Below are 14,243 nucleotides of genomic sequence, written 5' to 3'. Positions count from 1 at the left end.
GTAAGCAAAACTGAAAAATGGTAAAAAAAAAATAAGCCTTAAGTATTGTAGATGGGAATGCAAAATGTATAAACATTAAAGATGATAAAATATCACCCAAATATACTCCATTAAAAAGAAATGAAAAAAAGAAAAAATATGTTCCATACGCAAAAATCCAAGCTCAAAAAAATCAATGATTGAGGATGGGATCATGTGTGGGTGTGATTTGTTCACCTTATAAAGGGCTTCATTTACAGAAACATATCTAATTTATAAAGTAAAGTCAACTTATACTTTCAGATAGTTTGCTTAACTGTTTCAGATGCATTAAGAGTAATTTTCAAGCTGCTAAAAATTTTTAAAAATTGGCATATGCAAATAAAGAGCCATATTGTTTCTGTTTTGTGCTTCACTGTAGTCTAATGCTTTATGACTTCATACATAGAACACACGATGAATGTAAGACTTCATTCAACCAAGTAGGTATAGAAAGAACTCAAGGGGTATCTCCAGAAATACTTGAACAAATTATTTTATTAGACTGTTGAGAAAAAACATGTTGACAAGCTGAAAAGAGGTTTAATATAAGATCACAAACACACACACACATATTATATATATATATATATATATGTGTGTGTATATATATATAATATATATATGTGTGTGTGTGTGTGTGTATATATATATATATGTATGTATAACTTAAATTTAAAATATTTAGAGCAAGAGTTCCATAGTCAAGACTTCAAAATCATTAGTAAAAAACTATTACTTCTTTGGATTTGTGTCTGTATATGTTTGTGTGTGTGTGTGTGTGTGTGTGTGTGTGTATGTGTATATGAACATACACATGTGCATACAGTAGTAATAGGGTGAGAGGTCAGTAATGTATGCAAAGTTTTATGTGAAACATGGTAAAAAAGACAAAACATCATACAGATTTATATTCAGCAAAATACAGTCATCTAGAAGTTAATATCTAGAGGTCACTTAGCTATCAACTTTAACTTTAAGAAATACTGCTGAGAGTTAATACAAACATACCCACCCTTATTTAAAAATAAAATTCTAAAAGTTTGGTCTTTTATTAGGTTAGATAGAAAGCAAACCAGAAATAGCAGACTAGTTGGGGAAGGAGCATTACTGAAGGCAAACAATATGTGAATTCAGGGATAATGACGATTAAAAATTGAGAGCAAAAGTCTGAAAAACTTTTAAACCTGGCACAAGAACTCAATAAGCACAACCTTCTGTGTCATTTTAAGTACAACAAATTGTTCTGATAACTTAATAATCTTAAGGGTCACTATTATATTATGTACAATAACAGATTCTTTTCAATATTAAATCACATGTTTTTTAAAAGATATTTTATAATTTCCCAATCTCCCAATCACACATAAAGACAAATAGATTCAGTTTTTAAAGAATGAGTTCAAATTTTTGCTTGTTTCTCTCTTAAAATATTTTCATGTTAAAGCAGAGATTTCCTGTAATAAAAATGAGAATCCCTCATTCTCTGGATAAACCCAAATAACATTAATAAAAACTTCAATCATGTCAAAAATACTTTGTTCAAGAAAGCAGCAAAGTGTAATCAATTTTTAAATAGAGTTTTAAAAGATGTTTAAAATAATTCTAAATACATGGTATAGTAATGATCAACCTTAATGGTCTTGTTCATACTAACAGGGCAGCAAGCAGGCACAATTTGGGGATGTCTGTGACAGAGAATGTCATCTTGTATCCTGAGAAAGAATTGTGGAGTCTGAACAAAGCCAAAAGACTTTTACCTATAACTTTTTTTAAAAGTGTTGTTTTATTGTGTAATTCTGCTTTATCTCAAACTATATATTTCTTCCTTAAGAATATGGTTTCTCTCTCATCACTTTCAAATTAGATAAATCTATAGTACGGGAATGATGTAAAGACTAGCAAACTGCCTTCTGTGGGGGGTGGGGGGAGGGAAGCGAGATTGGGGGGGAAAATTGTAAAATTCAAAATAAATAAAATCTTTCTAAAATAAAAAATACATGGTATAGTATTTAAACAAGCAAAGTTTGGTCATCTTGAAAAATATACTAACATGAGTGACCTCATTTACTGACAATGACAGATAATGGAAGTGTCACTGTAATCCTATTTCAGCCATATCTGAACATTCTTCCAGTTATTGGCATTAAAAATGAGACAGTATGGGGAACCTGCACCCATGAGTCATAGTGTGTTACCATCCTTGGACAGAAGCATCAGCCTTCAATATTCTCTTCCTGGTTTGCTAAAGAATAATGAATCAATTAAGGTTATACTCTAATAGTTGATGAAGTTAAATGAAATCTATGTCTCAAATTTCTTTCTGATTTCCTAAATCTCATTTTATTACAAGAAATCTCTGCTTTAATATGCAAATGTTTAAAAGAGAAACAATAAAGCAAAAACTGGGAATAAGTATGTAACAGAAAAGAAATATGCTTTTATTATTTTTAAAGTTTGCCTTTCCTTTCAAATTTCATGGCATGGGTTTTAAGAACCGTTGGTCTAAAGGAAGAAGGGCCAGCAACTACAATTTTTGTTCAATTGGACAAACCTCTCTATAGTATTCCACAAAGGTTGAGGACAACAACAGCACCAACATCAACAACAAAGCATTCTGATAGTATTTTAAGATTTTAAAATGCTGTGTACATGTATTATCAATTGATTCTCACAACAACCTGGAGAGGTAACTACTAGTAATTATGTTTACATTATTATTTATTTTTATATGGGCACTTATCAAGAGCAGTAGATAGAGCACTGGGCTGGGAATTCAAATCCCTTCTAAGACTCATACTAGCTGTGTCACCCTGGGGAAGTCATTTAAGTTTGCTTTCTTTATTTGTACCTGTCAAGGTTATTTTAAGGATCAAATAATATAATATTTGTAAAAGTGCCAGTAACTGGCAAATAAAAAGATACTATAAAAATTATTATTATAAGCTATTAAATAAGTTATATATTAGCTAGATGCTCAATGCACAGTGCCCTAGGACTAGTGTCAAGAAGACCTGAGTTCAAATCTAGTCGCCTTGGCAGATGAGACCCTAGACAAGTCTAAGTGACTTCTGTTTACCTTGTTTCACTAGAGAAGGAAATGTTAAATCAGTCCAGTATCTTTGCTAAGAAAATCTCATGGAAAGTATGATTCACAAGGTCAGCAAAAATTAGACACACCTGAACAACAATGTTATATATTATTAAAATACATATATATGTGTGTGTGTGTGACTATTGTTATTTAGCTACAAGTTTATGTATATACACATAATATCTATATATGGGGGTTTTGGCGGGGGGAGATAATGAGAGGAAGGTAAAGTCCTTTAGCTATGGAGATATATGAACCATTTGATGATTTTTTATCTCCTAAAAGATAATCAGGTTACAATTTAATCAGATACTTTTTTGAAAATGCACTAATTAAAAGGTAGCAGCATTATGAAACAGATTTGAAAGCCCAGGCAGAGGAAATAATTCTTGGCACAGCCAAGAAACCACAAAGATTCACTGAATTAAAATGGGCAATTCCTTGGTTTACTAGCTTCCAATAAGACATTGTTTTTCCATTTCAGACAGAATGCCAAATATGCCTAGTGTTGGGGATTCTCAAAATATGGTGAAAAACAAAAAAGGTGGGGAAGACTTAAATGTAAGATCTGAATCATTTAATAATTGAAAAAGGAAGAGGGAAGAAACAGTGCAAGACAGAGATCTCAACATACTCAGTTACTAGGGAGCACAAAAAACTGAATTCTTGATCAAAGCTGCTTCTTTAAGTAAGCAAAGAAGAGCTGCATTGTCAGGGTACCAATAAAATACTCAAGGTTCTCCTAGCCACCAAAAGCAAAGCACATTTTTCCTTTGGCACACACTAAATTTATTTTCATGTTGGCATCTGTTGAAACTCACAGAACGACCGCCTTGTTTCTTCACGCCAGTTCAACAAAAGATGTTTCGCCACATGTGTGAAATAATGGTCACACACAGCACCACCTAAGCAGAGGGTGCCTGACTAGAAAGGCAAGTTAAAGATACTGCTCTTTGGAAATAGCTGCCAGGTTGATATTGGAGAAAATGGAATTAAGAAAATATTGCTGTTACATTTTAATAGGTTCGGTGTTTATTTGTCTGTCTGTTTCTCTTTACAACATCAACTGCTTTGAGGAAGACAGAAACTAATGACTCATTCAAGGCTTTAACCCAGACCCCCTGGTGATCTACCAGCTGTGCGATTAGGTTAACGGGATGAAATGCTCCCACTTCTTTCCCTGATCCTCCAGCACCCTGGATGTAGAGAGAGATGTGTTAATATCTAAAGTTTTCCCCATCCTCCCCCACAAGGCCCTCTTAGAGACTGAGTAGCATAGAAATTCACATCATCTATCACTGATAAATTGGAATCAAGGGAGGGATCTGACTGATTACCCAGATGGTAGTTGGGGACAAAATATCCAACCTTTGCTTATGCAAATCATCTAAGTTCTGTGTGATGCCAATTCTAAGCTCAATACTCAAGGCAGAGACAAATGGTTTGGTGGACCTGTGAACAGACAGAAAAAACAACTTTCCATTTGACTCCCAATCCATCCATAGAAACAGAGATTTAGAACTTGAAGAGATAGTAAAGAATCCCAAATCCAACTATATATATATATATATATATATATATATATATATAATATATATATATATATATATATATATGTGTGTGTGTGTGTGTGTGTGTGTAAATGTATGTATGTATGTTTACACACACACACACACACAGACACACACACACACACACACACACACACACCCCTTAAACAGAGGAAGAAACTGAGAACTGGAAAGGTAAAGCAATTTGTTCAAGGTCATGCTAGCAGCAGAAGCAGCAAGAAAAACCTTCATCATCCAAAGGCACATTCAGTGCTACCTTCCTCTTGTAGAACATTTTGATGGACAACTCTTTGTACCTGCTGCTTATTGCTATTCCCCACAAATAAAACTTGAGTGTACTTTATTTAAAGCTAAATGAAAACCTATAATGATATTTTCATCAGGTATCTTATTCCTCTAATGAGAGCTTTGATGGAATTTTGAAAAGTTAGTTAAGGAGGATTTCAGCTTCATAAATGGCATGATAGAACAAGAAAATGTCAACTAATAAAAATAATAAATGGGGATAAGGCAAAAAATCATTTCCTTCATATATTCAGAAGGCAGATGACTTCCCTAGAAATTGAATTTGAAAGGAAATCGAGGGTTATAGTTATACAAAAGATTTTCCTCTTTCAAGGATAATTCATAAGAAAGAAAAATTAGAAACAGATTGTTTGAAGTACTGTAAGACTGCATTACTCTGGATACAATTAATTTGGAAAAGGTGATAATTGGATAAGGCTGGACTAAAGTTAACCCCTTGTACTGCTGATGAAATATTTGTGAAGCAAAAGATTGTAGGGGGATATTTAATAATCTACATTTTAAAAAAAAGTCACCAGTCAAGCATTTCCATTAAAATAAAGTGCTGATTACAAATGAGTCTAATATACTCATTAAAGCAAGCTTTACTTAGCAACACTCTGTTAACCCTTGGTTCAAATGACTGTTGAACAAAAAGCAATGACTTGCGATATCTTTTTAAAAACACATTGTAATTCATGTTATCATTCCTCTTCTTTATTCTTTCTGTACATCGTGGTCCTCTTCTGACAATTTAGCAAAATCATAAAAAATCATAAATGAAGGAAATGCTAAATTTTAATTAGAAGTTAGTAAAGATATAGATTAAAAATGCCTTCAGGTCCACCAAGTCCCACCTTTTCTTATTGTTTTTGTTTGGTGATTTTTTTTAAGACAATCAGTAGCTTTCTGGGGGGGTCAAACAGTAAGTGTTAGTCAAATAGAAAGTCTGAGGACACATTTGAATTGATGAAAATGAATTTTTCTGGCCTGGTGCTCTATCCACTGTGCTACCTGACTGCTTAATAGGGAAGTTATGAAACATTAAATAATTCATTCATTAAAGTATTATCTCAATAATATTAACTAATAATAACAATAGGAATAGCTAATATTTAAATAATGCTTTAAGCTCTGCAAAGAACTCCAACCCTCTAATCCTTATTTAACACATGAAAGTCAGAGAGCATAGGTCCTTTTCAAGGTATTATTACATGTTCAAACAAACAGTAAAGCTAATAGGTGGCTGGGGAAAAACATTGTTATTGTTCATTTTTTTATATATACATCATAATGAAGCCAGTATCGGAAACTCTGCTAATTGTCCTTCCCCCTCTAATCCTTCCTTTACACAGTCACAAGAATAGTTTTTCCTCAAGCACAAGTCTAACTGTGTTACTCTCCAGCTAAAAATCTTCAGTGGCTCCCTTCTCTTTTGGAGAGAAAGTATAATTTGTTGTTTTTTTACTTAAAAAGACAAGAAAAATTCCATCCCAATGTGACCTGGGTCTATTTTCCAGGACATTTCACAGTATCTCCCTTCATGTACACTGCATTCCAGGCAAACTGGCCAACTCATGTCTCAAACTTGAAATTCAATCTCCGCTTTTCTTGCCTTTGCACAAGCTGTTCCAGGCCTGGAATTCATTTCATTCTTCCCTATCCCTCTCAGAATCCTTTGCTTCCTTTAAGGTTGAATTCAGGGGCTACCCTGTATAATAGTATTTCCTGATCGCCTTATACTCAGCACCCTTTCTTTCCTCCTGAACTGTTGTAGTTTCTCTTCTGCTTACATAATAGGTTCACAGGCAGCAGATTTGGGAGTTGCCCAACCTTTTTCAAACAATGGCATTTGAATTGTACTAATCAGATATATAACTTGTTGGAAAACTATGTCTGGGAAAGATCGAGGTCAGAAACTGGCTTGAACCTGGTACAATTCATGATCTTGGCAGCTGTTTGAGAGAGAGAGAGAGAGAGAGAGAGAGAGAAAGAGAGAGACAGAGAGAGACAGAGACAGAGACAGACAGACAGACAGACAGACTTTACCACTGATTGGCATCAAGCAACTAAAAATGACTCAACCTAAGGGGTATAGTTGATACACCAAACTCAAGAAATTTAATGGCTGCTTTAAATTTGAATGCAATAAAAATCACCGAAGTGTGAAACAAAGTGAATTCTTTTTTCTTTAGTCTTGGGGAAAATAGTCATTTCTGTTATAATAGTATTAATTGATTTTTATATAGTTTGAACATTGGAAAAGTCCTTTATACACATTATACGACATGACTGTTAACAGCAATCCTCTGAACAAAGTACTATAGATATTATCATTACACATACAGCCACATATATATCATTACCATATATTTCCCCATTTTGCCTTATAGAGAGACCAAGGCTGAGAGATTAAGTGATTTGACCAGAGATACACAGTATCTAACTCCAGAGTCAAATCCAGGGAGCTAGACAAAGGCTGGTGCTCTAGTTACAGTATTTCTCTTTTTGTATCCTTAATTGAAAAAAAAAAAAGACTTAAGGATAAGAGGAGTTATTAAAAAGGGGAATACAATTAAACATTTTTGGAAGGAATTTCAATCAGATTTCAAGAAGCAAGCTAAGGACTGCTTGACCAATAGCAAAGAAAGAATATGGCCATTACAATGCAGAAGCATGTGAGATAAAGAAACTTGGAAACTAAATATTCCACAGTGCCAAATTACAAGCAAGCTAATAAGAATGAAATCACAGCTTTCAAATTATTTTGAGTGGTTTTTTTCCCCTTCCTTTAATGGCATACAAAGGAAATATCTAAAATGCTTTAACATACTGCATTGTTATACTCTTTAACATTTCTACTGCCAAAATGACATTTATATTTACTACAATATAGCCAGTTTCACTCTGTGAAGACTCAGGCTAGATTTCTGTGATACTGTTGATAGTCAAATGTCTCATATAAAATCCAGCTTAAGAAAAACAACACAGAACAACAAAACCTTATACAATTCATTTTATGTATTTTCTTTCAATTAAATTAGTATGTGATATTACACTCACATGGGAAGCTAAGTAGTACAGAGGATAGAGGGCAGATTCATCTTCCTTAGTTCAAATTTGACCTCAGACACTTACTAGCTGTGTGACCTATGGGAAGTCACTTTACCCTTTTTTGCCTCATTTTCCTCATGTGTAAAATGAGCCAGAAAAGAAAAAGCCAAACAACTCTAGTATCTTTGCCAAGAAAACCCTAAATGGGGTCCTGAAGAGTAGTACACAACTGACAAATGACTCAACAAAATAGTATTGTCATATACATCACCTCATTTGGTCTACATAGAGGTCTACGTAGGATGTGACTTTTCTCTAATCAGATATAAGGGAAAAAAACAAATCCAAAACTTTCCTGTATAATTTGATGACAATTATGCTTTCTATAAAAACAGGAGAAGGAAAAGAGTTAAAGAGGTGGGGGCCAGCTGGTGAAAGGAGGGCTCAGCTGAGGAGTGGGTTGGCTGCTGTTCAGGCATCTTGGAAGATCTCATCCTGGGTTCTTTCCACGTAGATCTGACAGGAAAAGAACGGTGCCCCAGTACTGCCTCCAGCAACTGAATACATTTTGCAGTACATCATAGAATTGCAATGGCATCAATTCTACGTGCAATCCATGTCCAAATGGAAAAGTTCTCAGTGGTCCTATTTCAGCATATCTCAAGGACTAATTAAATCCTCATTACTATCTTCTAATTATTCCAGTACTATGGGAATTCACTGAGCAAGTCCCTGATGGTACATTAGATGAAAAGGGTTAAATAACCTGTGTTGATTTTGAGACTCCTGATCTGTTTCAGACCTTTAGCATACCATCAGCATTATCATGAATATTTAACTACATATCACTGTGAAAATTAAAAGGGGAAAACAATTAGTGGGTTTTCAAAAAAATTAATTCTGACCCCTATACATTTGCCCTAATAAATAGACCTTCTTCAAGTGTTTTCCCTAAATAGTGGTCAAATATAAGATCATTAATTGCTCTCATTTAAACTAACATTTGAGAGGAATTAAACAAAAAACATTTTAATGTCAATAAACCTGCATTTTGGCTTTTTTACCTACCTTTATAAAAAAGGAATTTTCTCTCTCTTTTTAACAAAAGATAAATTGGTTAGGAAATATCTTTTTAGTTTTTCCTAATTTTACTCCTGGCAGTAATTGTGTGTGAATGATAAGTAAACTATCTTTATAATTTAGTTTATAGTATGTTATAGTTATAATAGAGTCTTCCCAAGTTTATGGGGGAAAATGCTAATCTAATGACATGGAAGATGGTAAAAAAAATTTCCCAACTGTGTAACAATATCTGAAGATTCAAGTAATTTAGACAGAATCACCTCCCCCCATTTCTCATTTTTGAAGATGGAATAATATAATTAAAAAAATAAGGAATTCAATTTTATATGAAAACAAATGCAAATATATAATGGCTAGTGAAAATAGATCATAATGCAAGCTATTCTGTCCTTCATCATTAATGTTCACTAGCACACATACCTTCACCAATAGAAACACATCCAATTGCAGATTCACCCAGAAGCCCATCTATTGAGATATTTTTTGTAAAATTCTAAACATAATATTCCTGAGCAGGGGGTGGATAGCCTTAGGCTGACAAACATGAGAAATCCCATCAGGGTGCTGAATAGTCAAGGAATGAAGAATAAAATGCAATAAAATACTTCAATGTGTAAACATTATTTTCCAAACTGCTTACTTTAACATTCAGCATCATAATACCTTTGATCCTAAGTTGTCAATCAAGTTGCAGGATTTTTGACAATGAATTTTTAGAGATGTGGACTCTTGGGTGGGCGGGGCGGGGATCCCATATAACAATGTATTAGAAGGAAATGTCTCAATTTCTCCAAGTAAAGGGAAGAAATGTGAATTACAGAAGCACAATGGGTTAAATCACATTTCAATACAAGAGGTTCAATTTTTATGTGTTTTCTTTGAGTAGCTTAGCACATAGTTGGTATTCAATAAGAATTTATGGAATGCATGTATGAATGAATAAATGAGAGATTAATTTTATCTCTGATCTAAACCTTTAAATGATTAACAGATGATTGAAGATCAAGTGTCTTCAACAGCATGAATGTTATGTTTGGGTTAATTTTTGTTATTTATTTTGTTTTTTAAATTAGCAAATAATAAGCACAGGTCCCCCTGGAATTACCCAAACCACACACTCCTCCAAACTTTGGCTAAATACAAGTTGAAGAAAGCTGAGAATCAATTGATAAAAAAAGGTTTTTTCTTATAATGTAAAGTTTCTCAGTTCTGTGGAGTGTACGTCTGGCTATAGCCTAGCATGAATGGAAACTGTTAGCTATCCCCATAACTGAAAGTTTATGTATTATGCTTCAACTATTCATTTACAAATACAATAAATGTCACACATAGCATTTGGAGGTTGTGGAAATGAAGATTTAAGAGACAAGCCCAAACTTAAATTTTTGTAGTAAAAAGCTTGTAAAAAAAAACCCAACACATAACTATAAGGAGGAGAGGATCCTAAAGGCAGTTAAACAGGGAAGTTTAGAGTATAGGGCTTTAAATCAGAAAGACGTGACATTGAATTTTGCCTAACTAGCTGTGTGGTTTTGGTCAGGTCACAAAACCAGTTTGCCTCAAGTTTGTCATCTGTAAAATGGTTTTGTGAGGATGATTGTGAGGATCAAATTAGATCACACACACACACACAAACACACACACACACAAACACTCTTTCCAAACCTTTAAAGCACTATAGAAATTTTAATCTCATTATAACAGACTTAGATTTGAAAAGAACTTTAGAATTCACCTATTTTAAGACTGAGGAAACTGAGACACTGAGAGGTTGTGACTTGAATAAAAAAATAGGAAAAAAAACCCTAGCTATTTGGAATTTTTCCTCTTTCCCTCTCTTCCTTCAATCCTTCTTTTTCCCTCTCTTAAAGCAGGGGTGGGGAACCTTTTTTCTCCCAAGGGTCGTTTGAATATTTATAACATCATTCCTGGGACATATTTGGTCAAACAGTTAATCAATTTTTACCTAAAGAACCTAATTTTATTGAAATTTGAGCCCCTCTGTCCCCCCCAACCTCCAGGTTGCCTCAGCAATTCCAGACCAATATGGCCAAAGGGCCAGAGGTTTCTCACTCCTATTGTGTAAGTAAAGAAAGGTTCTCAAGTAAAACAATTTAGAAGGGATTCTTACCCTAAATGGAAGACCATGGTAATACCATCAGATTTTCCTTGAGGGCCCTCCCTTGACTGCTTAGTATGGGGAGATACTACTGCTGTATGGGGAGAGATATAACAGCTGAAAGGGTTAGATTCTTTGATTTTACTTCAACTTGCTCTTCATTACCTTTTATACCACCTTCATGGAACCAAAGTCACATGGCAAGAATAAGTAGAATAAAGTAATCTAGACATTGCTCAATGTAGACAAAGACAGGAAATTTAGAGATCTTGGTCACTTCTCCCCCCCCAAAAAAAAATCAGAAAAAAGAATGCAAAAATATGCACTGATCATGAAGTCATAACAGTATCCTCAAACTAGAACAGTGGATTATTGGTCACAACATTACTAATTCACTTTAAAGTTTTTTTTATGAAAACTTAAGCACTTCTTTAATTCTCTTTTCAATAAAAAATTAAAAATATTTAAGATCTATTCTAAAAGTTTCGATTTGTTCATTTATTTTTTAAAAACAAATGCAATTTTAATATTTTAAATGATAAATTGCAATATATCTATGTATATCTATATATCTATATCTATATCTATATCTATAGATATCATTAAATTTTTAGAAGAGGGGTGCTGGACCATCCCAAATGTCAGAAAGGTAAGTGTAGAAGGAATAATTATAGTTATACAGATAGCTTACTGTGATGCTGACCTTGCTCTACCTTGGTTTGCACTAAAATCAACTCTTTATCCTCTCTGACAATATCAACTTTAATATTTTGGGGAAGAAAGAAAAAGATGCAAGAACAAAGGCCTTGACCAGGGCAGAACCAAATATGGCACTGCACCAGGAAAAAGAGGCTAGCCTTCCAGGTGCTGGCTGGCCAGGGCTCTCAGAAAGGTATTCTGTTTCAAAAATAATTTTTGAAGTCTGGACATGTGAGTGATAATCATAGATTTATTTCTAATTAGTCATATGACCTTAAAATTTGTTTGGACTTCATTTGCTAATCTGTAAAACAATTAATTCATAATTTTGCAAAGAAGGTACACATCTGAATGCCAAGAATTGCATCCTATAATTTAAAACATTTTATTTCATTAGTACCCATATCTAAACCACTTTATGTAAAACTCCTATTACATAACCAACTGGGAAAAGGTGGGGGGGAGGAAGTTACCACTGTTCTTTTTTAAAACAGAGAGTCAGACAGCTAAGAAAATTCAAATAAAGCTTGAATACTTGAAACACAAAAGGCATGTATGGTACAAATTGAAGACCAACCTCGTTCCTGTGGCATTGGTGACTGGCTCAAGGCTGGATGGGAACTGGATTCTGATTGGCTACCAGGAGGCTGAGGTGGCATCTGACTGCCTGTAAAACACAGGAAGGAAAGTGGGGTGGGGTGGGGGGAACCCTTTGCATTAATGTTGTAATTATGTAAAACCAACATAGTTCAATTTTTTTTTAAACCTTGGTGATTTAAAGATTCATTCTTATAGACAGGATCCCACCCACCACCCTAGCTCAACAGGTTTGATCTACGGCATTTTTCTTTTTCCTTTTAAATTGAAGAGGAAGCATGCATAAACATTATTAAGCAACAGGCAGGCTGAAATGTTCAATTTCTTATTGAGTGAATTCCCAACCTCACTGACATGATCCAATTTATAGCTGTGAATCTCCCGACACACATTTCTGCGAGAAGGTATAACGAAATCCAAGTCTGCCGAACAATACAATAGGACCCATCTAGCTGAGTTTAAACAGGCCTCCAACCAGGCAGGCATGGAGGGCTGCCAAGAATTTTTCATTGGTAATATTCAGTCAATACAGAAATTACTATTATCAACAGATTTAAGGAATATTTCAATCAATGGGCATAACGTAATCATCAGGGAAAACTTGTGAAAAGCTTCACAGTTATTGTGGGGGGGGGGGTGTTGGGGTTGATTTCCTCCCCCCTCCCACTACTTTGATTTGAGTTTTCCTTTTAATCCACTCAATTTGGAATACTATAATCATTTAAGATGTATTAATTTTGTCTCCTTGTCTATTTTCTACTGTAGACTAGTAAGGATCATATATGCTTCTTTGTATTTTCCTTACCATACAGCAAAAAGTCTTAATCATTTGGTGGTACTCCATCAACATTTGGGGAATAAAAGTTATTTCATGATATACATTTTATTAGAATTTGGAATATAAATTAAAAAAAACAATTCCTTACAATTAATGGACCCAAAGCAAAATGTAGCAAAGTAACTATAGAAAGTAGGCTGCATAGCAGGCAAGGGTTATATTTAGAAATCTAAGAGAATCTTTTGAGGGTTTATAAGTCTATTCTAACCCACTTTCTGGCAATAGGAGGTCCATATCTTAAATGAAATGCTAACAAATATTATGGAACATTAGGAATAAATCAGACATTACATAAAGGTATCTGGTCTGCTGCTGCACTGGTGGGAAAAACACAAAATACTATCTTATTTTATATCCTCTATTCAATAAAGCAAGTTAGTATAAAAAAAGGGGGGGGGAGCTCAGTTCTATCATCTGGTTTGACTAGTAGATGCCCATCACCACTGGCCACCTAAGGGCCAAGTATTCATTAATTACCTACATAATTTTAAAGGATCAGGATTTAATAAAGACAGATGTTAATGTACTGAGGAATATCACCAATTGACCTGGGCAAAGGATCATGTCCTAACCTTTGAAAAAGAGCTTGGTTTTTTACAGTTAAAAAAAGAAACTCTCCTGGGTTTCTACAAGATGGCAACTCTGTCATGCCATGCAATCAATGTGCAAGAGTGCTGAGAAGGAAGGAGAACAAATCCCAGATGTCCCCCAGGACTGACATTCATAGATAATTCTGATGCAGCGTAAAGTCTGTGACAGCCAGAGTGGCTGAAGAACCATTTTCAGTTTAAGGTTAACAGAAATAAACAGATATGAAAAAACAAAACAAAACAAAACATTTTTACACTGAAATCATTCTCAAATTGTATTCTGATTCTTCTTCTT

At 34.2% G+C, this 14,243-nt stretch overlaps 1 protein-coding gene across 1 annotated transcript in view; it reads right to left on the bottom strand.

Moving 5' to 3' along the window:
• Nucleotides 1-14,243, bottom strand: part of ARID1B (AT-rich interaction domain 1B) — a 545,654-nt gene that overhangs the window by 92,430 nt on the left and 438,981 nt on the right. The window contains 1 exon segment of the mRNA XM_074190057.1: nucleotides 12,501-12,590. Coding sequence (XP_074046158.1) covers nucleotides 12,501-12,590 — 90 coding nt within the window.

This window comes from Macrotis lagotis, chromosome 5 (assembly GCF_037893015.1).
Source record: "Macrotis lagotis isolate mMagLag1 chromosome 5, bilby.v1.9.chrom.fasta, whole genome shotgun sequence".
NCBI lineage: Eukaryota > Metazoa > Chordata > Mammalia > Peramelemorphia > Peramelidae > Macrotis > Macrotis lagotis.
Note: the sequence above shows the minus strand (reverse complement) of the source record. Positions and strands in the feature narration are given on the sequence as shown.